Source organism: Pongo pygmaeus, chromosome 14 (genome assembly GCF_028885625.2).
Source record: "Pongo pygmaeus isolate AG05252 chromosome 14, NHGRI_mPonPyg2-v2.0_pri, whole genome shotgun sequence".
NCBI classification, from domain to species: domain Eukaryota; kingdom Metazoa; phylum Chordata; class Mammalia; order Primates; family Hominidae; genus Pongo; species Pongo pygmaeus.
In genome coordinates, this window is record NC_072387.2 from 111,505,808 (window position 1) to 111,531,705 (window position 25,898).

At 36.4% G+C, this 25,898-nt stretch overlaps 1 protein-coding gene across 3 annotated transcripts in view; it reads left to right on the forward strand.

The window, feature by feature from the left end:
* Positions 1-25,898, forward strand: part of ITGBL1 (integrin subunit beta like 1) — a 267,344-nt gene that overhangs the window by 119,442 nt on the left and 122,004 nt on the right. For all 3 annotated transcript variants that reach the window (XM_063651087.1, XM_063651086.1, XM_054445790.2), the window contains exons 4-6: positions 3,830-3,952; positions 7,689-7,829; positions 11,630-11,770. In XM_063651087.1, coding sequence (XP_063507157.1) covers positions 3,830-3,952; positions 7,689-7,829; positions 11,630-11,770 — 405 coding nt within the window. The remainder of the gene's footprint in view (positions 1-3,829; positions 3,953-7,688; positions 7,830-11,629; positions 11,771-25,898) is intronic.

Consider the following 25,898-nt stretch of genomic DNA (forward strand, 5'->3'; position numbering starts at 1 on the left):
ATCAAACCTTGCACCCTGCTTACCCTAACCTTATAGATAACCAACTTTATTGCTTTCTTCCTTCTCTGTGCATGTATTTCTTTTTGTGTAAAGATAAATAGACATATTTGTGTGTTATTATTTCTCATTTTTTTCCTGTGCAAATGGTTGTGCATTCATTCCATGTGTTCTTTTGCACTCTGCTTTTACGACTCAACATAATCTCCTGGAATTCACTCCAAATCAGTTCATAGAAATCCTTCTCTTTATTTTTTTAAAAGCATAGGACTGGATTCTATGTATGCAATGTAATTTATTCAGTCGAGCTCTTATGCTTGAGCATTTAGACAGTAGTCAGAATTTTGGGTTGTAAGTGCACATATATTTTTATATTTTTGGAGGTGTATATTCAGGGCAAATTACCAGAAATGCAATTGGCCAAAAGATACATTTATATTCAGTGTTACATTTAATCTTTTCTGTCTCATTTACTCTTGTAGAAATATCTAAGCCTTTCATGTTTACTTTGGCAATCTCATTCTCACCTGTCTTTCTTTTAATACCCACTTCCACCCTCCGAGTTCAGGACCATTTCCCCCAAATTGCATTATCCTATGAAGTCTCTCTATTAATCTTTCCCTTTCATATCACAGTGTGGTTTTCTGAGGTAGTTTGGAGCAGAAGGGGAAGAGGAGTTAAATGGATTGGGGAATGAGACTGAAGGGCAGGATGAGACAGAGCTGGGGACCAAAGTGTTCCAGAGGCTAACTTTGTGGGAAAACTAGAAGGGAGGTCCAGTGTGCAGAGCAGGGTGAGGCCCCGGCACCACTGCACGGGGATGTGGGCTGGTGTACACGTCTGGTCAGTCATCCTAGAGAGAGTCAGCTCTATTGGGCACTATGAAAATTCAGAGCTAAAATAATCAAGTGTAAGGCAGAAGACCAATCCTAGAGGCTGAGTTAACTGGCAACCACGAGAGAGAAGCTGTGTGTCATAGCATGAGCACAGGAGTCTGGAGCTTTTGCCTGGGCGTCCATATGCCATGTCTTGGAGGCTCAGTTGTGAATTCTGCTTTATGGGTGAGACAGGAAGTCTCTGAGCTGTTGTAAACTTCCCACATCAGCCGGGAATGGTTCCGATGTGTGGATGAGAGGGAGCTGCCTATGGGGGACTTCAGTGAAGAGTCATAGAATTTGGAGGCAGAGGCTGTTCCTTCCCAACTTTCCTGAAAAAACTTCCTCATACACAGCCCTAACCAAGTGACTTCTTGCTCTCATATTATATATGAGAGGCCCATATTATATATGGTTACATGTATAATATTTATATGGGTTTATATTAGTATTTATAAAACAAGAAAACATATGACACAAAGGCTTTTGCAATAGACTTGTGGCAAATGCTATATGAAATGTGTTAATAGGGTATCTCTTTCTTCCTGGTCTATGATTTACTTAATTTTAAGCATCCCATTATTTTCTATAGCACTTAGTTCCTTGCAAACAACATAACAGATAGATAACAAGAAAGTTTAATGGCTGGATATGTGGGTGGTTGAGAGACAGGATGAATAAATGTGAACATGAAAAAGAAGGGTGATAATTAGAGAACAAAAACTAGATGAAGCAATAGCATAAATTATAGCGTTAGATTTCAAATTACTTTTATGAATTGAGATAACTTTTAGGGAAAAATGCAATAAAATGAAGTTTAATAACGGGAAAATTCACATGAGTATTTGCAAGGTAGAAAAATAAATTCTGCAAAATCACCATTTACATGTAACTGTGAGTGAAAATTTTATAGATAATAGTGACTTGCAAGTGATCTGGGTAACAGAATCATGCAGAAGATATGAAAACAAGGATATTGTCAGCATCCATAAATATATTTTCTGGAGAAAATGTTTGGAAGTATGACGAATATGCTCTATATCTTAACGGGAGAAGAGGAAGAACCCAAATTTTCTCAAATCCTACTATGTACTAGGTTCAGCAGTGCTTCTAGAAACATGACTGGGTACATATTCATCGCTTGGTATTGGCAGCATTTCTATGAAGCAGAGATTATTTGCAGATATGGAATCTGGGAATTAGAAATGAAAGCAATGCCTTTAAAAATGCGTAGCTCATGAGGATTAAAACTCGGAATTCAGCTACAGCTCTCTACCTTACTCACAAGTTCATGCTCTTTCTAATACATCACATATAGATTTGCCAATATCTAGTAATTCAAACCAAATTATCAACAGCATCTTTGGTTCCTTCCCATCCTTCACCCTTTACACTCAGTCACCAAATGCCCTCTACTCTTTCTCCTAAAAATATCCCCAAATGTATTTGTTCCTTTCTAAACTCATCGCATCATGTGTCTAGCCACTGTCTTCTTTCCTGCAGACAAATATAACAGCCTTTTAACTTATTTCTTTGCATCCACTTTTGCCTCATTTCAGTTCATTCACTCTTATGCTATTGCTTCATCTAGTTTTTGTTACGTGACAACCAGAGTAATCTGGTAAAAATTCATACGTGATCACAGGACTCCCTTGCTTCTGTGTCTTCCAATTATTGTTGGATTAAAGCTGGAAATCTTTCACATGACCTATAAGACTTCCATGAACTGCACCTCAAGTTGCTTTATTCATTTCATGCCACTTTTCACGCTGTTCTGTTGTATACCTCAATCCTATGTGATGTTTTTCCTTTACCTCCCCTTTTATTGCAGAGCCTGTGCTATTATCTTGTGCTGGAAGTAAGCCTCTTCACCATCTCACTTCTCTTAGCTATGCTTTTGCTCTTGGCTTTTAGTTCTGAGCTAATTCCTCAGGGACTCTGACTTTGACCTACTGGTCTCAGTTAAATCCCCTTGCCATGTGCTTCTGCAACACTTTGCACTTCTGTATTTATTTTATCACATTGGTTTTTGCTCATATAAAACTCTGAGAGGAGGGTTATGGCTGACTTGATTCCCGTTGGATTTTCAGAGTCCTAGGTGGTTTCTTGTGAGTGATCAAGTCTCAGTTGATACATGGTGATGGCTGTGATGAGCATTAAAACTCAAAATAGATACATTAAAAGGAAATTTCTCAAGTGGGCATTCCACCTCTCAAAATTATTTGAGTGCAATATTAATGTTGGTGAAATTACATTTGGGGGATGTGGTAGAATCTTCAGACTTGGATGAGTATATGGCTCATGGTAGACCAGATGACTACCATGCCTCTCTAACATGGAGGTCCCCTGAGAATCTGGTGAGTTCCCAGCAATCCATGCCTAAGGAAATCCACTCTGGTCCCATTATTGTAAGGACATGTGTATCAGGATAAGTTAATGCTGAGGAGGGGAAATTATCAGGGACACATATGATTTTTATTTATGCATTTGACAATAAATTATTTCCACAAATATTTATTATATAAATAGTATGTTCAAACATCGTGCAAAACATTGGATAAATACTGGTGAGGAAGATAAGCAAGGTTGTTTCCCTCACAAAGCTTAGAATTTGCTGCTTTATTTCACTTCAGATCCAGGTGTGATCAGAAGACATTAATGCATTGCTTGGATGGCTATGTGTGGAGTAGCTCTGCACTTGGAGAGGTCAAATTTACATTCATTAAACCATTAGAGGTCAATAATAATAGTTGTGTGATCTAGAATATAATTGCCATGCTAAAATAGCCTCAAGAAAGAGTAGCATGCGCTTTACCTCACCATGCCCACAGAAATATCTAACTGAAATATTAAATTGATTTGGATTATCTACTCTCTTGAAAGAGATGGTATAAAAATTCATTAATTATAGTTGTATATGCATGTAACAAACAGTCGTTTTTGTTTTCATGGTTTAGGTACATGTCACTGTGGCAGGTGTAAGTGTGATAACTCAGATGGAAGTGGACTTGTGTATGGTAAATTTTGTGAGTGTGACGATAGAGAATGCATAGACGATGAAACAGAAGAAATATGTGGAGGTATGTATATTGGCTCTGTAGAAATTAATAAAAGTACCTGTTTTTTCACCTATTTCATTGTTCTTTTATCTCTACATTAATTTCTTCTCTAGGTGTACTAATGTGGTTTAAACCTATGTTTATCTGGAAAACATTTCACATAAGGAGAGTGAGACTATGGCATTAAGAGTAGACTAGTACTTTTTAGATGCAAAGCCAAATTGTCCCCAGAGGAGAGCTGTGTCATTATGGCAACAGGCCAACTGCAGAGCTCTGAAGTAGTCCTAGTAGAATACCATCTCCTCTGCTCACCTTAGCCACTTTTATTTTCCTTTCTCCTACTCTCTTAAGTGTACATTTTCATTTCTTTGTTTTTCCCTTTCTAAAACGTGAGTCCCATGTCCTATTGGGGACATTGAAGGTCAGTAGGGTTATTAGCCTAGAGTTTATCTCCCCCTCTCTGTCCCTAAACACTTAGATAACATTTTCAATGACCTTTTCTGTGTACCACCATTACTCAATTCATTTTTCTGTTGTAGCAGTTCTTGCATGTTTGCTAGTGACAAATTCTGCAATAAGTGCTTTATATTCATTATGTTTTGTCTCACAACATCACTCTAGGGTAAGAATTATGTTTATCCACATAGATAGATGTGGAACCTGGGACGTGGATAAATTAGGTAACGAACCCAGGGTCAGTCCACCAATGATAGTAGAATCTGGGCTCATGTCTGTGTGATGCCAAAGTCTGTGTTCCTGACACCTCACCACTCTCGACTGCATCAGTGCCTCGGAGCTCAGAGCTCCACAAGAGGAGTCTCTCCTCACCTCTTGCAGTTTTCATCTCTTCTACTCAACCTGCAAGCCTGTGCCCAGAGTTTCCATTTGCAACCTTGAGTGGCGTAGGAAAAGGAAAGTAGAAAGCAGAGAGAATCATTTGGTTTAGGTAAATTCTTCTCTGCTCTGAACTTATATTTCACTCCTGTCTCATGGGATTCCAGTTGAAGGAATACTGCCCTGCGTGCAGAAATGGTAGTTTTAAAAATATTGTTTTTCTGGAAGGATTAGGGCCCAATGGGGCCAGGTGGATCCAGAGAACCCTGAGAAACTGTGGCTAGCACAGGACAAGCTTGTTCTTTTGTTTACATTTCGGTAGTTTCAATCCTGTGAGTCATCCAAATACACTTATTTTAGGCCTGATTGGCCCTTCCTCTTTGATCTACTGGCTGTACAACCCACCTGGATAAAACAAACAAACACAAAAATCTTATTTTTATTTTTCCGAGCCGATGACCTAAGCAAGATGCTGCTCGGACAATTCTCTCTTAAAGAGCTCAGTCCGAAATAATTAGATCAACTGGACAAATCCATCCACAAATATATGTATTTGTCCTCTTGATGTTTAGTTTCCATTATTAGAGATGAAAAAAAAAAAGGAAAAGAAGGCAGGAACATGCTTTGGAGCCAGTGTGTGTTGATACCACCACAAAAGCAGAGTCTATTTGCATGTATCAATAGAAAAATGTAACTTGAAACAACACAACAGAAGATGTTTAACTTTCAAACTTTCTAGTTGTTATTTCCATTTGTTTGAGGCTTAAGCAATTTCATGGTGCAAAGTCTCTGAAAAAGGACACCAGCACTCCAGTAAACACCCTCTGGGGGTGACATTGCCTGGGATTGTAAATCTTTCCATGTGTCATTCACATGAAACCAATCTGCTGAGAGATGATTCCACAGTTCATCAGTGAAGCAGTACAAATAGAGATTTTCTTGTGCTATCAGTTTGCACAAAGCAAAGGATTATGTTTATTGTCTGGAATATGTATTGTCCTAAAGCACACATTTTAATCTCAATTATTCAGATGTGTCTCGTTCAATATTTTTATTTATGTGGATATTTGTTTAATTTTCCATACCTGCATAGACGTGTATCGTTACATAATTTTTGCTTCCTTATTTACCTCTAACTCAAAGGTTTCTTAGTAAAACCCTAATTCAATACTGAATTGTATAAATATTCAAAGAATTTGGATGTGAGAAATATAGATTTTTTATCATTTATTAATATAGTAATCCTTACATATGTAGCACCTTCTGTATAAATTTTCTGAAATTACAGAGAAAATAAATTCCGTAGTCCAAAAAGGTGATTGGGTCTTACAAACCTGACTCCTAAGAAAAGCAATTAATATATACTATTGCTTTTTCTTTCAGTGTAATCCTTGAGTTCTTGAGGCCTGTGATATATCACTAGGATGTGATTTAATTGTGTGTGCAAGTAGATACCATTTTAAGTTCATAAATAAGATATATAGATGATATATTCTGTACTGATTAAGTCACTTGACAGCCTTTGCATTTGCTTAAGTAAACAAATTTAAAATTCAGATTCATTGTGGAAATGGTCATTGATTTTTAGGTTAAGAAGTGATTTTCTTTGAATATCCCAATTATAACTTATTTAGACAGAAAACATGGCACTGGGTCCCTGTCTCTTTCTCTGTGTCTCACTATGGCACTCTTTCTGTTCATCTCTCTGGCTCTGTCTCTCGGATGTATGTCTTCTTGATGGAAGTCTCATCTGCTGGACATGAATAGCATAGGAGAACAGAATATTCTGTTGTATTTCCTTCTTCTTATGTGACTTTTACAGGTCCTACTAATGTTCTTGCCATTGGCCAGAAATACCATAGTGTTAGAATGATAAATATGCTTATAAGACAATGAAAAGTAGTCTCATAATCAGTTTTGCATTGTCTTTGGTGGAGTTTGGCTGTAAGAGAAGATTGATGGAAAGAACAAAGACTTTAGCCATAGACTGATAAAACACAAACTCCTATAATACAGAAAGAATAGACTAAAAACAAAACAAGAACAAGGACATACATTTATGCTTAGGTGATATAACTACAAAGATGAGAGTACAAGAAGTAAATTTTGGGATAAATGCCATCTTTGGGGAATTTGCAGAAGGATTGCTAGACGTGGATGAGGAAAGCAATGGTGTGATAATTCATTACAGATGGCTTGGAGACAAGTGCAGATGAGCAATTAACAGGTTACAGAGAGGTGGGAGCTGAAAGAGGGCATCTGGACACAAAATGATGAGTGCTCTTACCTGTCGTTTGTATCCCCTTGACAAGTAGAAAGGGAATTTGATTGTGTGGCCAAGGGCTCATGGTATTTTGTTTGTCTAAATAAGGATTAAACATGGACTAGGCTGAAAACCTCTCTTTCACATGGTGGAACACAACAGCTTGTGGGGCACAGTTGAGTGAAAAGATGAAATATTTCTTCTGCTTTAAAGAGTTGTTTGGTCATTCATAATGTCTATCTAGGTAAATATGCACCATTGGTTTCTCAATAGTTGATTTCAAATGAAATATTTTAATAACTAATTCAAGAAACGTCCTTAGAGTGAATGCTCATATATATTTGGGTTAGATGTGTGCATTTGAGATGGAAAAGTAATAGGCTGTCATGGTCATTCATGTCATTTCTTTAAAAATACTTTTAATCAGTTCCCTGTCTAGCCCAAGTTAAAGGACACTTTGCTCTTTTTGTATAATTAAGCATGTATAGGCACAACCATGATGTGTTTGGAGAAAGCTGTATAATTTGATTATTTTAGGCAAGGAATGTGGAGCTGTGACAGTATTTCAGAAGGCAAAAATGATCACAAAGAGATAGAAAGTTAATTCTGCTTATGAAAGTTGCTTTTTTCCTCACTGTATAAAATTCATTTTGGGTAAAGGCCATGGGAAGTGTTACTGTGGAAACTGCTACTGCAAGGCTGGTTGGCATGGAGATAAATGTGAATTCCAGTGCGATATCACCCCCTGGGAAAGCAAGCGAAGATGCACGTCTCCAGATGGCAAAATCTGCAGTAACAGAGGTGTGTCATTCATACATGTTACTACATAACGGGGAGGCAAACAAAGCTTTTAATTGTTAACACTTCTTTTCTCTGTATTTCCTCTAGTGTGGGAGGAAGTTATCTTCTAACCATTTACTTTGATGTAAATCAACATTCACTATCCCAACAATCTTTTCTGTCTTGTGTTTTATTGAGTAGAAAAGAGAAAGATAAGAAAGTTACTGTCATTCTTTAAGCTTCACTGAATAAACAGTTAACTTAGGGACTGTAATTTCTTTGGCAGCCCTCCAGAAATAGCACAGTGCAGCTAAAAGGCAATTCCTTTAGATACTTCTGTTAAATGTCTCTTGACTAACAGAACCATCTACAGCATGAGCATCTAATTATCCAGAGAGCATTCAGAAAACCCTCTTGTCTTAATTATGAGTAAATGGAAGGCTTGGTTGAAATGCAGATTTGATATGGACTAATTTAACTTCTGTGTGCAATAATAAAAATTTGATATTGAATACAATAGACATACAAAGTATATATCCAATAGCCATAGGAAATGTACACTGACTTTACAAAGGAAGTTAACAAATATATTAATGTTGCTAAACTATAATTTAAAAGTAGTTAACTAACTTTTGATATAAAATCAAACAGTTTAAACATAGTTTTAAAATTCCTTGAAAATACTTAATTTTCCCTTTGCTGTAGTGATAAAGAGAGCCATACTAAAGTTTTCATTGCCTATTCGATGACACTAAAAAGTGATTATACTTCTTCTTTAAAACTAAAAAAATCTAGATAGCTGGAAAACTTTTTTTTCATTTCTATACATGAATGATGCATTGTAATAGATAATGCTAATACAGAAACCGTAGCATACCACCTTTTAGAAATTGACATAGAGGAGTAAAATGTGCCACATTTCTTTACATAGAGAAAATAAAAAGGCAGGAACTTGGAACAAAATCATAAAGTCTTCCTTTGTGGGGACTAAATCTTACTATATATCATACTAATTTACCTTATGGTTTCTTTTTATTTATTATTTTTTATTATTATTATACTTTAAGTTCTAGGGTGCATTGCGCAACATGCAGGTAGGTTACGTATGTATACATGTGCCATGTTGGTGTGCTGCACCCATTAACTCATCATTTACATTAGGTATGTCTCCTAATGCTTTCCGTCCCCATTCCCCCCACATCACAACAGGCCCCAGTGTGTGATGTTCTCCTTCCTGTGTCCAATGTGTTTTCTGCATAAGTCCTTTTATGCAGTAGGGGTCACAGTCACCATTTGTAAGTATATGAAGCTTGAACTGTGGTACTGTGGAAAATGACTATTTAGCTGTCAAAAAGAGAGAGGTGGAAAATGGAATTGGTTAGGCTGTGGATTAAGGTCAGGTTCTGCAGCAGAGTTACATTGGCTGTGAGAGACGATGTTCTTCAGAAACATAAGCTAAGCCACCTGCCTCCCACTTCGCTGTGCTTGGAGCATTCTGACCTGGAGCTCTGGCAGAGGCAGAATGGGAAGCGGCTTGCCTGAGTGAGGCTCACAGCTTCTGAGATTCAGGGGTACTTGAAGACAGGGCAGAAGTGGGCGCTGAGATGAGTCATTTTTTTTTTCTCAAAAGGTAATACTCCTGACTACCCTGAAAGCGTTTCTGCATCATTGCATCCATAGGTAATAGAAAGACACTGGTCCCTGCACATACCTATCTTGTCTTCCTTTTTCCCCATCTTCAGGGGCCAAAAAACCAATGTTGCAGACATAATCATTAATAGAACAAATGTCCTCTATTGCCCATCTGTTTTATTGAGTGTCATATTGGACTCCTTTACACATGGCTGAGAAGCTGCTTCTTTGTCACATCTGCATGGCTCCTAGTCCCTGTTCCTCCTGACCAAACTCATTTATCCTATTATGAAAGCAATGCGTATTCATTTTTTAAAATCTAGATAATAAAGTAGAGTACACAGAAAAATAAGAAAGTGACCCATAAACCTAACTTCCAGGTGTAACCTCCTTTTACATTTTGGTACATGAGCTTTCAGTCCGTATTTATTTATTAAAATTCATTTTTGTGGCTGCCCTATCCCTGTATTTCCTTCTTATTAAAGAAAAAAATCAAATCATACTGTACATGCTGATTTGTAATTTTACACTTTTATTTCATGATATATGTTGTTTATCTTTCCATATTTATGGGGAAAAAACCTAATTATTACTTAGCGATTGCTAGGTAGTCCATATGTGTGCACCATTACTGCGCTAATTCCCTGTTGATCAATATTTCGGTCACTAGTAATTTTTCAAAAACATAAACACAACTATATTTTATACTTCTGAACATACACTTGTGTGTACTTTTTCTTTCTGTTGGGTACATTAATTAAAGTGAGCTGTAAGTCTAAATAATAACACAGATATAAAAAGTACATATTGCAAAATCGCTACCCAGAAAGTTGTAACATTTCGTACTCCTCTTCAGGGCAAGAAAGTACCCATTGTCCCACACCTTTACCGAGTCTGGATCCAAGCAATATTTTCCACCTCTGACAATCTGACATCTAAAATAATTGCCAATCACAATTATTTTGAAGATCTCCCACTGCTACCCACTTAGTAGTGGTTGATTGAGTGATAAATATTTTTCATCTTTATCTATCATTATTTCTGTATGAAATTTCCTTTTGTTCTTTGCTTTTGTCTATTTCACTTTGGGCATATTAATCCTTTATATATTCAATCCTATGATGTATTTATATGTTTTTGAAATTGTTCTTTGTCTTTTACAGACATATTAACTACTTATTTCAGCTTTATCAGTCTTTTTTTTTTACAGTGTTTTGTTTCCAACCAAAATTTTCCATTTTTATGGAAATTTTCAATTTCCTTTTTTAGTAATTGTGCTTTGGGGTCTTGAATAAAAAGAGTTTAGTTCATATTCTACAGTTTTATCTTGTACATTTAAATCTTTAATCCAACTGGTACTTATTTTAATGTAAGAGGAAAAAAAAGGATTTAACTTTATGTCGCTATCAAATGATTAGCTGGTTGCCCTAAAGACAGTTACTGATAATCCACACAGAGTAAATATGATTTACAGCTGGGCATTTCCCTCTGCAAATCTGCAAATGACCAAGTTTATGTTTCTCAATCTGCTCTCCAACATTCTCTATAATCTGGGCTCATCTGATCTAGCAAACCTTACTTCTTAGTCTTTTTTTTTTTTAACATGCACCTCAGGGTCCCTATTCCCATCCCTACCCTTCTTTGCTTAGTCTTTTTTTCTTGACTTTCTCTTAGTTCTACCTCCAATGTCTCCTGGAACATTTCCTCTAATCCCTATATATCCAATCCATCCACTGCTAATTACTCCAACCCTCATTGATCCTCTTTCTCCAAATTCTTAGAGCATTCATGTCTTAGTTTACAAAATATTCGCACATTGTTTTTAGTGTTTGTTAATTTTTCTTTCTAATTAGCTTTCTTTTTGCCAAATAGATTGCAAGCTTCTTGAGGGAAAGGATTATATCTTATATAAATTGTTTTAGTGTTATCTTTGAAGGAAACTAACATAATACTAATGACACATTCCACCAACTCACATAATTATAGAATAGATAATAACTTTTGTTTATTAAGGAATCTCTATTATCAATATTAGATGGTGTTTTTCCTTTTTAGAATATTTTTATCTGAATATATGTGTTTTTTTACAAACACAAAGTAAACAACAGAAAATAATAAGCAATGTGTGAAATGCTTTCTTTCATGGTTTTTCTTGACTGGATTCTTATATAATTCTTCTTCCCACCTAGGGACTTGTGTATGTGGTGAATGTACCTGTCACGACGTTGATCCGACTGGGGACTGGGGAGATATTCATGGGGACACCTGTGAATGTGATGAGAGGGACTGTAGAGCTGTCTATGACCGATACTCTGATGACTTCTGTTCAGGTAAGGGCTCTTCCAATTCCTATTTTTCTGGAGGGGGAGGTGGGGCTGGTTAATGGGTACAAAAAAAAAGCAATTAGAAAGAATAAATAAGACATAGTGTTTGATAGCACAATAGGGTGACTATAGTCAATAACTTAATTGTACATTTTTAAATAATGTAAAGAGTATAATTGGATTGTTTGTAACACAAAGGATAAATGCTTGAGGGGATGGATACCCCATTCTCCATGATGTGCTTATTTCACATTGCATGCCTGTATCAAAACATCCCAAGTACCCCATAAACATATGCATCTACTATGTACCCACAAAAATTTAAAAAGTAATGAATAAAAAATAAAAAATGCATATTTCCCTGTTTTCAAGATTTCTGATTCTCACATACCGTGTAAAAGAAACTGAACGTGTATTCTAAAGCATCTTACGTTTGCAGTGCTCCTACTGGTAACTTGGAAAACCTCCAGAGAATTCCCAAAGTTGGCAAAGACTAGAGATGAGAGGGCACCCACTCTTTTAAAGTTAGTCTAATTCCTCACCCAGGAGAACCATTAGCTCTAGATAGCTACTCAGTTCAACTCTGAGACTACAAAACTAGCAGAGCTGTTGACAATGAACAGGATAGTTACCATTAAGACACCTATATTAATGTATTACAAAACAGGATAATACAGTGCTCAGGGTTATTTTGTGCATTAACTCTTTGATAGGCTTTAAACTAATGTTATTCTGCAATGTAGTCTGTAAATAAATATCAATTAGTAGATTCAAAAATCTTTGACTGTAAATACTATGGAGCAGACACTGTCTGTTAGGGACTGAGTGACATCTGGGCTGCTGGTGTAGTAGGAGCCAGTAGGGGACAGGAGACAGCCATGATCTTTGACTTCATGGAGTTTGCAATCTAAATGCAAATAAATAAAATATGTAAGTCCAGGATGTCTAATAGTGCAAAGAAAAAGAAAGCAGTCAGAAATCTATCTGAAAAGGTATCATTTAGCAAAAATGGAGTTATAGATTTTCAGTCCAGTTCTATTTGATAATCCATAAGGTAGACACATACACATATACATCTTGTTAAGCTTGACTGCCTCATTGGTGCATGCAGATGGATAGAAACTCCTCTGGTCTCCTGAAAGTTTGCCAGCAAGGGAGATAAAAGAGCTGCCCCATTTAATTATGAGTGTGCAACTTCAAAGGCTTCTCCAGACTGACTGGGGAAAGCCTGCTGCTAAATCTTCCCATTGCAGAAGGGTTTCCCTCTTCTGATAATCTCTTGTGCTCCAGGGGATTTCCTAAACATTTTGTGAACACTATTCTCTTGAGGGTATTTTTTTCTAGTATTCATTATACATGCTCATGTTCTTCATTATCATTGCTGTCAACACAGTGGTAATAAAAGAGCTCATGACTAGTGAGCGGCGTCTATGTTCCAAAGAGATGATGAGAATAGTGGAGAAGAGGCCTGTTGGACATTTTAATTAGGATGATGTGGCTCTTCACAGTGGTGGTGATGTAGGGCTCATGCATTGCAGGAGGCTATTGGATCACAATGCATGTGGGTTTTATCCTAAAAAATAATAGGCTTGCAGGTAAAGAAAGATGAGAGGGGCATTCCAAGCAGAAGGAACAGAGGGATAGAATCTGTGTATAGGACCAGACTCAGTTTGAAATTACCAGAATGCAGAAATAAGGAAGCATGTGGTAAAAGGTAAAGTTGGTTGAGAAACAAGAAGTGGGGGGCTTTTTACCTTCCTGCAGACCCAGGTTTTATTCTAAAGGCAATGAGGAGCTGATGATGGTTTTAGGCAATAGAGTGCTGTCATCACCAGATTTCTAGTCTGAGTGTCTGGGAAAATGTTGGTGCCATTTACTGAAATAGGGAATATGGAAGGAAGCTGTCAAGTTTTTTCTAGACGTCTCCAGCGTAGAGGGCAAAGGGTAAGCCAAAGTTTATATTTTTTCCCAGCCTGTTGAATATGTGAGTCAGGGTCAGGGTTAAACCAAGAGAATTTCAACTTGTAAGCATAGAGTTGGTAGTTAAAACTATGCTGGCATTCAGGAAATGCCATTTGACAATGTCATTTTCTTTTTTGAGACGGAGTCTCCCTCTGTTGCCCAGGCTGGAGTGCAGTGGCATGATCTCAGCTCACTGCGAGCTCCACCTCCCGGGTTCATGCCATTCTCCTGCCTCAGCCTCCTGAGTAGCTGGGGCTACAGGCGCCCACCACCACGCCTGGCTTATTTTTTGTATTTTTAGTAGAGAAGGGTTTCACTGTGTTAGCCAGGATGGTCTCAATCTCCTGACCTTGTGATCCGCCAGCCTCGGCCTCCCAAAGTGCTGGGATTTACAGGTGTGAGCCACCTCCCCCGGCGGCAATGTCATTTTAAGATTGCTTTTGAGATAAACATGATTTGACACAATTTAAAATAAGAGAATAAGGGAGGCATATAAAAGGCAGTATTTTAAAATTGTAACTGTGTGGCTTGCTGATATGGAGCCCCTTTTTCCTATGGGTACTCACTCTTGTGAAATCCGTAATTCTGATGTTGATCCTGATTTTGGACTGGGGTTGAAAAATTCAAACTAACTACATTATAGTGATAATCCAGGGTCCTGTGAGCCAGTCCATCTCACTGTGTGGGAGTGGGGTCATGGGGTAAAGATGGGTGATGACTCCTGAATTGACACTTCAATCCTTGTGTAAGCTTGTGTGCAATTCCCGCAGCATGTCATTTAGTCTTAGAGTGCTTACTCTAGGCTGAGCAGGTGAAGTGTCATTAAGGAGGCTGCCCTGGAATCAATTTTCCACCTCACCTGTTCCTCTCCAATCCCTCTTCCCTGTTTTCCTTTTTCTCACATTTTCCTTTCTTTCATACCTTATGAGACTCCACACAGTGGGTATGGACAGGTAGGGGTAGGAAGAGGTGATGGCACAATTGGCTGTAGTTTGAACAAGAAAACATCAGTCTCTTATTGTGATTTTATGATTCGCTAGTTGAAGTGAATTGAACATGGCCAGCTTTCCACAGCTTGGCTCCCACACTTAGAATGAGGAATTGAGGAAAGAGGAAGAAATTCATATTTACAGAGACTCTACTCTATTGGATCCTTGCTGAGTTCTTTTATAAACCTCATTCCATTTTATTTACACACTAACTCAGAGAGGGAGGCATTATTGTCTATAGTTTAGCAGAAGAGAAAATACGTTCAGAGAAATTAAGTAACTTGATAAAGTTCACACTGCCATTAAAGTGTCATCTGAAAATACATATAGCCTGATTACGCATGTAACTTAATCTCCAGGTGACGCAAATACAGTTCTCCAGTTTTACTTTATTTTTCTGAGGAAGAACTGTCCTCTGGGTACTCAGATTTTTTTAAAATAAAACTAAGCTTCTCTGGACATCATTACAATCTGGAGCAGACATCAACCTCTGGAGTATTTCATCATTCTTACAGAATCTGTAGAATTCTATATACTGTATGGTATTATGCTTATTAGTCTTTAAATTTTTCCTAATTACCAGTCTAAGTTGCAGTGTAAGAAGAGTGCCATATAGTTGATTATTGAGTATATTAATACCTTTGTGTTATGGACAGAAGTAACCCAATGACATCAATATTCTCTAGTCTTTCACGCAAGACTAGAATATAATAAGGCTCTGATGAAATGAAGTTTTATTTTTAGCTCCTATTCTTGCCATCCTGAGAGTTTTGGTCTTATTTAAATCCAAGGGAAATCTCTGGATGGATTAGTTTAAGTTAGCTCTTTTAATTGACATTCTCATTTTATTCATTCATTTCCATTCTGTCCATTTATCTATTCAATAATGCATTTAAATGTAAATATTTTATGCCAAACACATCATGAATATAGGGGACACAAATATGTTGAAACATGGTCCCTGCACCCACCAAATAAATCAGTTTTATTTACTTCTTTTCATCCTGTCTGTTGTTCATCATCCACAAAATATGTGTGTTTGTGTATGTTCATTTGCCCATACACCAACATGACTGTTATACTACACACACGCACCCCTCAAAGACAGTACGGTTGACACAATTTGAGTCTGACTGAAATGATCAGGGCATGAACGGGCATCCTGACGTGTCCCGACTGTCCTGTTTGTTACATCCAATTTACTTTCTGATTCTAATATAACTGCTTTATTCCTAATGGCCGCTTACCACTCAGGTCTATTTCCCCAAATCCCATAATTGGAAAAATATGCTGCAATGTGACCTTAAACTTTATCTTTCAGCTTTCCCTGCCTAAGAAAATTATGAAAATTTAAGGAAAGTTTTGGCTTAGAGTTACATTAGTTTGGAAAATTTGTCCCTGTGGATTGTCAAAGCATTAAGAAAAGAAACTAAAGGAAATGATTAAGTATATCCAGACTGTGTTTTCTTGAAAGGAAAAATTAATATATTGAATTTAAAAAAAATAGCAAGTACTACCTAGATCTAAGTTATTCCCCAAAGCTTTTCTCTATTGATGGTCTTCATGTTACTTTGTAAACCTGTTAACAGACTTGTTAACATCAGATTCAAATTCACGGGCATTTTTTGATCCTTTAAAAAGAAAGAAGCATCCTCTAAAACAGAGAAGTGTTTGTCTGGAATAGATGCAACTGCACTTGTGCTGAAACACCTGCACCTGTTTCTGGAGTTTGGATAGCATAACTCCAAAGAACACAATAGTTACAAATAAACAAGAAAAGATTTAGTTAACACCCTTTCCTATAATGGCCTGAGAACCTTAATAACTCCTGCCTTCCCAGCATGGCCTTCGGACCACTTGATGGCTGCTCTTGCTGCAAATCTTCCTTTTCATATGGGTATTTTGGGCTGCAGCCATTTTTATGGTAGGTGGATTATACCAACACCAAGCACTGTATTGTTCTTCCATTGGGGTGTGTGTGTGTGTGTGTGTGCATGTGTGTATACATACAGAGAGGTCTTTAGAGAGCATTTGTCTTATTTGAATTCTTCTGATGTTCGATATCAGGATAAACAGCACCATTCCGAATCTTTCATCTCTATTTCGTTGATCTTCTGCCTACACAGTTTAAAGGAATACTGGTTAGAAGTAATGAAACTAAAACCTGCGGGCTTAACATGCACATAAATTTGACAAACTAGCATGGAAACATTGCATTTCAGATCCATGTAGCAAATTGATCTTTTTTTAGTTCTGTCATTTGAAAGATAAAGCAATTTGACATAAGGCCCAGAAAAGATAGTGGCACATCAGATGAAGGACACAAGTCTCCTGATTTCTTCTTTTATGACCTTTTCACTATTTGTCTATTTAAAAAAAAAAAAACATGATGTAATGTTATGGCAGTCTAAAGGGTTTTCATGCTACCATTATCTCTAAACTCTTCTATATAGCAAAACCCAACATTTTCATCTTCTTGACTTTATCTCTGCCAAATGATTCCTTCTTTGGCATAACTTTTAAAATTGGAATTGAGAAACTGGTAACTTCACAAGAAAAGTTGCAATTTTGTTTTATAATTTTCTATCTTATCTGAAAAGCCCAATACCTGCCTGAGAATCTGGTACGAATACCTGACATTTCTAAGTGATTTTTAAATTCTACCAGTTAAATATCATGAAGGATTTTGTAGGACATGTACAGTTTCACTTAAAGTGGTATCTCTAATATTCTAAAATATATTTTGACAGCACATGACTAACTTCTTGAAATATGTAGTATATAATTTTTATTACTGAAAAAGCAAAAGTTATGTTTCTGTTTTAACTCTGTCAATTAATCTGTAATAGACACTTAAATTAGGCAATACCATTGTCGATACTATTTTTATTATAGTAGGCTAGAATTATAGAAACTTTATCCATGCACTTTTATGCTTGCTTCTTCTATGATATACAGTGAGATATCTTATTTAGAAAATTCTACTTTCCCCAAACAATAAAACCAGTTCTACTCTCCCCAGACAATAAAACCATCAAACACTTTCTGTGCCACTATTTTGTCACTTAAACTGGTTACCATACATTCACTGACTTTCAGGAACTTCATTCTTTATGGATGGCTTATGTATGTCACTCATATTTAAATGCCTCTTCTTTCCTTAGCTTGAACTTGTTCAATTAATATCAAATCCTGGTGGTAAAGCATAGAAGACATATCAGTGGATGATTTAAGGAGGAACATTGGCCATCTTGAACTAAACAATGTTCTCCCACTTTGATACTTTCCTGTTTAGGGCTAAGGTCTTTTATCCTTCAGCCAATCACAGCAATGACACAATCTCTTAAATTCATCCCAATGTGCAAGCAATTGGCTGCAGGTGTGTTATTGAGGAGTCATCACACACATGCCAAAGTAAGGACACAAATATATTATTCCCAGCTTTGCTTATAGTTGGCGGTGCCTGGAGGTGAAGCATGCATTTAGAAGCATGATCCTGGAGAATGTTCATGATGCTGCATTAAGTACACAGGAAAAGAGGTGTGGGAGCTTATAGGCTGTATTTTACCCCTCATGTTTGTAGAAGAGCATCAGAAATAGCAATGGGATATAAAAATAAAGCTGCTATAATGGAATTATGTTAGGGAAAAAAGGTTGAAAGAATTAAACACTGAGAAAAATAAAATGATAAGAAAACAGAACGTGCATATAGGAGAATAAAGGTAAAAGACTGCCAAAGATTTCTTCCTGCAGGTCTAGAGCATCTGAACTTAAAAAGAAAAAAAAAATTAAGGCTTCCACAGCTAATCTGACTTTTGTTACTAATTGGATAGGATTCCAACTTTAAAAATATCTTTTGAATAACTTCTGTCTTTAGGATTTGTTTTATTCTGCCATCATTTGTTTTTAAAGATGTCAACATGTGAATGGACTTCAGATAGGAAATAATGGTTGCTTTTAAACATGGATTCCAACTATGCAACTTAAGAACATTCTCCCTTCAGTCATGAGTTTCCCTCTGTACCTGCCTGTATCACCAAGGTTTCTACTTTATTCTCACTCCCCAGGGAGGGAATCCTCCTGTGGGGCGTGTTACTGCTTGTGAATTCAGGTGGGCCTTAGTGGCAGATGACATTCTCTTGGGCAGTTAGGGATTTCCTGGGTCCTGCATCGGCTAGATGTATTGTTCTAACCTTCACAGCCATTAAACTTTCAAGAGTAGAGAAACTTTTTCTCCCTCTTCAATCTGGTTTTCAATGTTATTGTTAAAGTGTCAACAAGCAATGTTATTGTTCCAGTGTCAACAAGTCTCTCACAAATGTCAGCATGTTCTGTACTTTGCCCAGTTTCCTCACAACAGATCTAACTGTCGCTGAAATAAAACCACTTGTCTCCAAGAATTTCAAAGCCATTGGCTCCTATGAAACAACAGAATTGACTATACTTTAAATGTTAAATATTTCTGTGTTAAAATCATTATTTATATAGGCATTTCCAAAGTAGATCTGTTTGCAATGTTTGTCCTTAACCTTACATGAGGGCTGGAAATAAAGAAAGATAGGAACTTCTTTTTTTGTTTGTTTCTTTGTTTGTTTTTTGAGATGGAGTTTCACTGTGTCACACAGGCTGGAGTGCAGTGGCACAGTCCCGGCTCACTGCAACCTCCGCCTCCCGGGTTCAAGTGATTCTCCTGTCTAGCCTCCCAAGTAGCTGAAACTACAGGCATTTGCCACCATGCCCAGCTAATTTTTGTATTTTTAGTAGATATGGGGTTTCACCATGTTGGCCAGGCTGGTCTTGAACTCCTGAACTCAGGTTATCTACCTGCCTTGGCCTTCTAAACTGCTGGGATTATGGGCATGAGTCACCACGCCCAATGGGAACTTCTTAAACTGAGGTGAGTGAATGGCAAAATCCATAGAACCCAACAACCTATGAAATATAGTTGTTAATAAGCATAAACTGTTACAAAAATTCCCATACTGTAAGGTCTAAATAATCATATTCATATGTCATATATGTTTATTAATAATAACAATTTTCTTTTCCTTTCAACTGAGGTCTAGAGCAGATAATTATGGCAACAATTTGTCAAATAGACTCTGTTACATAGCAGATGATCAACAAATGAGCATCTGAATTGAATTGAATTTGGGATTAAATGAGAGATTTAAATTCAGTGATCCCTAATGTCTCATTCCACTTTGATTTATGATTTTGTGATTTTTTTTTTTTTACTAAAAATTAGTTAAATGGTGAAAAGCTTCTACATATGTGTATTGTCCAGTTTCTTCAAATTCAGAAGATGGAACCGCAAATCTCAAGGAATATTAGTAAAGGGGTCTAGTCTTCACTGGAGGCCAATTTTCATATTGGATGATATACATTAACATCAGATGCTAAAGTCAGTATGCATTTTCATCCATTAGCATTTCTATGTACTTTTAAAAAGTGTAATTCCACTTTTAAAATTCTTCGTACATTTTTGCAGCAATTATGGAAATCTACTTTGTTCTGCATCTGCAGTGATGAGTAGCTTCATGTTTATTAGGAATTACGGAAAGCTCAGTTGAAACTATGCTTTCCTCTACTTGCTTATAATGTGGGATCTGATAAATACAAAAACCAGTAGTTCCTTTTTATGTAGCGTTTAAACTATTTAATGTACTTCCCAAGAAATGTGGATTGATAATATATTTTCTTCCTTTTTAAAATGAAGAAACTGAAACTCAGATGTGGTCATTTGACCAGCCCCATTCTGTAGGAAGCAGAATCAGGATTTGAACCCATTATTTTATTGATAATGTAGGTGAATTTTTGCTAAACCACACCACTGTTTCTCACAATTCTTTGTAAACTGTATATTCATGTGTCGAAAAATTTAATGTCTTTTCTGACTTCTTTTGAATACACTAGGCTAATCTTCAAGAATTGTAAACTCCATGTAGGTTACTGGTTTTACTCTAAGGGTCTCTAGGCTAAACATGTAATATTTACTAAAAAAGTGCATGAAAATAAAGTATGGAGTCTCCATAAGATAACAATCTGCTTCGGTGAAGTAACCAAAACAGAAATTAAGAAAACAATCTTATCTGTGGTCGTGTCAAAAATAATATACTTAGGAATAAAATTAACCAAGGATGTGAAAGATTATTGCACCAAAAACTATAAAACATTGATGAGAGAAATTGAAGATGCAAATAAATGGAAAGATATCTCATGATCATGGATCAGAAAAATGAATATTGTCAAAATATTCACACTACCTAAGGTGATCTACAGATTCATTGCAATTCCTGTCAAAAGTCCCATGACTGACACCCAGCTGATTGTCAACAAAAGTGCTAAGAATACACATTGGAGAAAAGATAATATTTTCAATAAATGGTGCTGGAGAAATTGGATATCCATATGCAGAAGAATGAGATTAAACCACTACTTCTCATGATATATAAAAATCAACTGAAAATGCATTAAAGTCTTAAATGTAAAACCCAAAGCTACAAAATTACTAGAAGAAAACATAGGTTAGTACTTTACTGTGGGCAAGAATTTTTAAAATAAGACCTCAAAAACAAAGCAACAAAAACAAATAGATAAATGGAAGGACATCAAACTGACAAGCTTTTGATCAACAAAGGAATCAACTAAAAGAATGACAAATAGAGCTACATAATGGGAGAAAATAGTTGCAAACTATATATCTGACAAAGGATTAATATTAAGAATACATAGGGAACTTAACAGCAAGAAAACAACCCAAGTAAAAATAGGCAAAATACATTAATAAATATTTCTCAAAAGAAGACATTCAGATGTCCAACAGGTATAGGTATATGAAGATATGATCAAGATCACTAATTGTCAGGGAAATGCAAATCAACACCACAGTGAGATACCTCTTCACTCCAGTTAGAATCGGTTTTATTATAGAATTATAATAAAAAAAAGACAAAACAAATGTTGGCAAGGAGGTAGAGAAAAGAACACTGACACACTGTGGTTGAAAATGTAGATTTGTATAGTCACTATGGAAAACTGTATGGAGGTTCCTCCAAAAATTAAAAATAGAGCTGTAATATGCATATGATTCAGTAATTTCACTACTAGATATATATCCAAAAGAAGTGAAATCAATATGTCAAAGATATATCTGTACCCCTTTGTTTATTGCAGCACTATTTACAGTAGTCAAGATATGGAATCAACCCAAGTGGCCATTAACAGATGAATGGATAAAAAAATGTGGTATATATACACAATGGATAATTCTGTAAAAAGAAAGAAATCCTGTCATTTGCAACAATATGAATGGAACTGGAGTTCATCATGTTAGGTGAAATAAGGCACAGAAAGACCTTATTTCAAAACCTAAAAAATTAGAATCTAAAAATAAAATTGGGATCATAGAAGCAGAGAGTTTAAAATGTGGTTACCAGAGATGGGAGGAGGAAGATGGGAGGATAGGGAAAGGTTGGTCTGTGGTCCAAGTTACAATCAGATAGCAGGAATAAGTTCAACTTCTATTACACAGTAGAGTGAGGACAGTTAACAGTAAGATATGGCATATTATAATTAGAAAATAATTAGAGAAGCTTTTGAATGCCCTTACCACAAATGATAAATGCATAAGGTGATCATCATGTGAAATACCCTAATTTGATCATAATACAACCTATATATGTATCAAAACATCTAATTCTACCCCATAAATATGTACATATAATAATTTTTAAACTCTCCTAGCATTTTTAATAGTAATAACAAAAAAATCGTAAAATTCACATGGAACCACAATATACCCCAAATAACTAAAGCAATCTTCGGCAAGAACAAAGCTGAAGCTCTTGATTTCAAATTATATTACAAAACTATAGTAATTAAAACAGTATGATACTAACATAAAAACAGACACATAGACCAATGGAACAGAATAGACAGCATAGAAATAAACCCATACATTTACAGCCAATTGACTTTAAACAAAGACAACAAGAACACACAATAGGGAAAAGACAGTTTATTCGATAAATGGTGTTGGGACAACTGGATGTCCACATGCAGAAAAAAATTAGAGTCTTATCTCATACTGTGTATAAAAGTCAACTCAAAATGGATTAAAGACTTATATGTAAAACCTGAAATTTTAAAACTACTCAAAGAAACGTAGGAGAAAATCTCCATGCCATTGGTCTTGGCAATGATTTTTTTGGATATAACACCAGAACACAGACAACAAAAACAAAAATAAGTGAGTGGGACTGCATTGAACTAAAATGTTTCTACAGCAGCAAAGGAAAAAACAAAAATGAAAAGGCAACTTCTGGAATGAGAGAAAATATTTGCAAACCATATATCCAATAAGGGGTTAATATTCAAAATATATGAGTTCTAGTCCATTTTTGCATTGCTACAAAGAAATACCTGAGGCTGGTTAATTTATAAAGAAAATAAATTTATTTTGGGCCAGGCACATACATGGTGGCTAATGCCTGTAATCCCAGCACTTTGGGAGGCTGAGGTGGGCAAATCAATTGAGGAAAGGAGTTGTAGACAAGTTTGGCCAACATGGTAAAATCCCGTCTCTACTAAAAATACAAAAATTAGCCAGACGTGTTGACGCACACCTGTAGTCCCAGCTACTGGGGAGGGTGAGACATGAGAATCACTTCAACCTGGGAGATGGAGGTTGCAGTGAACGGAGATCGTGCCACTGAACTTCAGCCTGGGCAATAGAGTGAGACTCTGTCTCAAAAAAGTAAATAAATAAATAACTAAAACCAAAAAACGGAAAACAGGTCTATTTTGGCTCACATTTCTGCAGCCTGTACAGGAAGCATGCCACCAGCTTCTGTTCCTGGTGAGGTCTCAGGAAGCTTCTGATCATGGCTGAAAGTGGAGGCAGAGCTAGTGCATCACATGGCGAGAGAGAGGAAGACAGAGGGAACAAAAGAGGTTGGGAGGAGGTGCCACACTCTTTTAAACAACCAGATCTTACATGAGCTACCAGAGCAGGAACTCCCTCATCACCAAAAGGACAGCATTAAGCCATTCATTAGGGATCTGCCCCCACAGTCAAAACACCTCTCACCAGGCCCCATCTCTAGTATTGGGGATTCCATTTCCACGTGAGATTTGGAGAGGACAAACGTTGAAACTATATCTAACTCATACAATTCAATAGCAAAAAAATCAAATAACCAGATTAAAAAAATGGGCAAATGACCCGAATAGATATTTTTCCAAAGAAGATATTGCAAGTGGCCAGTGGGTATATGAAAAAGTGCTTAATGTCACTGATCAGGGAAATGCAAATAAAAACCACAATGAAATATGACCTCACACCTGTTAGGATGGCTGTTATCAAAAAGTCAAAAGATAGATGTTGGCAGGGATGCGGAGAAAAGGAAAACTTCCATGTTGTTGGTGAGGATGTAAATTGATACAGCCATTATGGGTGATACTATGGAGTTTCCTTAAAAAATCAAAAAGAGAATTATACAATCTAGGAATTTCTGGATTTATGTACAAAGGAAATGAAATCAGTATCTTGAAGAGCTGTCTGCACTGCCATGGTCACTGCAGCATTATTCCTAATAACCAAGATATGAAAACAACACAAGTGTCTGTTGTAAGATGAATGGGTAAAGAAAATGTGAGAATATATATATATATATGCAACATGATGTTTTGATATGCATATGCATAATATGCGTATATTTACGTGTGTGTATGTGTGTATATATATATCTATGTATACACAAATACCCAGTGGAATAGTATTCATCCTTTAAGAAGGAAATCCTTTCATTTGCCACAACATGGATGAACCTGGAGGACATTCTGCTAAGTAAAATAAGCCAGACATAGACAGGAAAACACTGCACGATCTCACTCATGTGTAGAATCTAAAAACGTTGAACTCTTAGAAATAGAGTAGAAGAGTGGTTACCCAGGGCCGAGGGGTAGGAGAAATGGGGAGACTTTGCGTACAAACTTTCAAAGTTACAAGATGAATACGTTCTGGAGATCTAATATACAGCATGGTTACTATAGTTTGTAATACTTTCTACTTGCATTGTATGAGGAGAGTAGATCTTAGGTATTCTCACTGCACATAGACATGCACACAAAGTTAACTGTGTGAGGTGAGGGATATGTTTGTTATCTTGGTTGTGGTAATCATTTCACAATGCATATGCATATCTAAACATCATGTTACATACTTTAAGAATCTACAATTTTTTTGTCACTTATACCTCAATAAATCTTGGGGAAGAAAAGAGCGACCTCTTCTGAATTCTAGATTTCATGCTTTTTGTCAGTTCATGGCCCCCAATTTGACCGTGGTTGTGAGACCTTAATAAATAATGATCCATTAAATGGTTAATTTAAAAAAATCCTGCTCTGAATAATATTCCATTCTTTGGATATACCACAGTTTATTTATCCATAGAGGAATCTTAGATGCATATTACCAACTGAAAAAAAAAAACTGAAAGGACTACATATACTGTATGACTCCAACTATATAACATTAAGGAAAAGGCAAAATTATGGAGGACAGTGAAAAGATCAGGTTGTCAGGGATTGGGGAAAGGTGTGGGAAAGGGACGGACGACTAGGCAGATCACAGAGGGTTTTCAGGGCAGTGAAATTACTCTGTATGAGTGATGAATTCATGTCACTATATGTTTACTCACACTCATACAATGTACACTAAGAGTGGACCCTAATGTCAACTATTCACTTTGGGTAATAGTGATGTGTCAATATACGCTCATCAGTTACAACAAATGTACCTCTCTGGTGGGAATTGTTGATAATGGAGAAGGCTATGCACATGAGGGAGAAAGAGGTATATGGAATATCTCTGCATCTCTCTCAATTTTGCTGTGCACCTAAAACTGCTCTAAAAAAAAAAAAACTAAGTCTTAAAAGAATATGTACTCTCTCTGATATTGTTTGTTAGCATGCTCTAGAAATGTTAATTATGTCTACTTGGCTGTTAATGTCAATTTTTCTACATCCATACTGATTTTAATTTCACTTATAGCATTAATTACTGAGAAAGGAGCATTTATATATTAAAAAGTAGTCTAAAAAGCAAAAAAAAAAAAATCCTGCTTCAAAAATACATTGTTTGTCCTTCCCTGTGACTCCCCTCCATGCAAATTAATTGC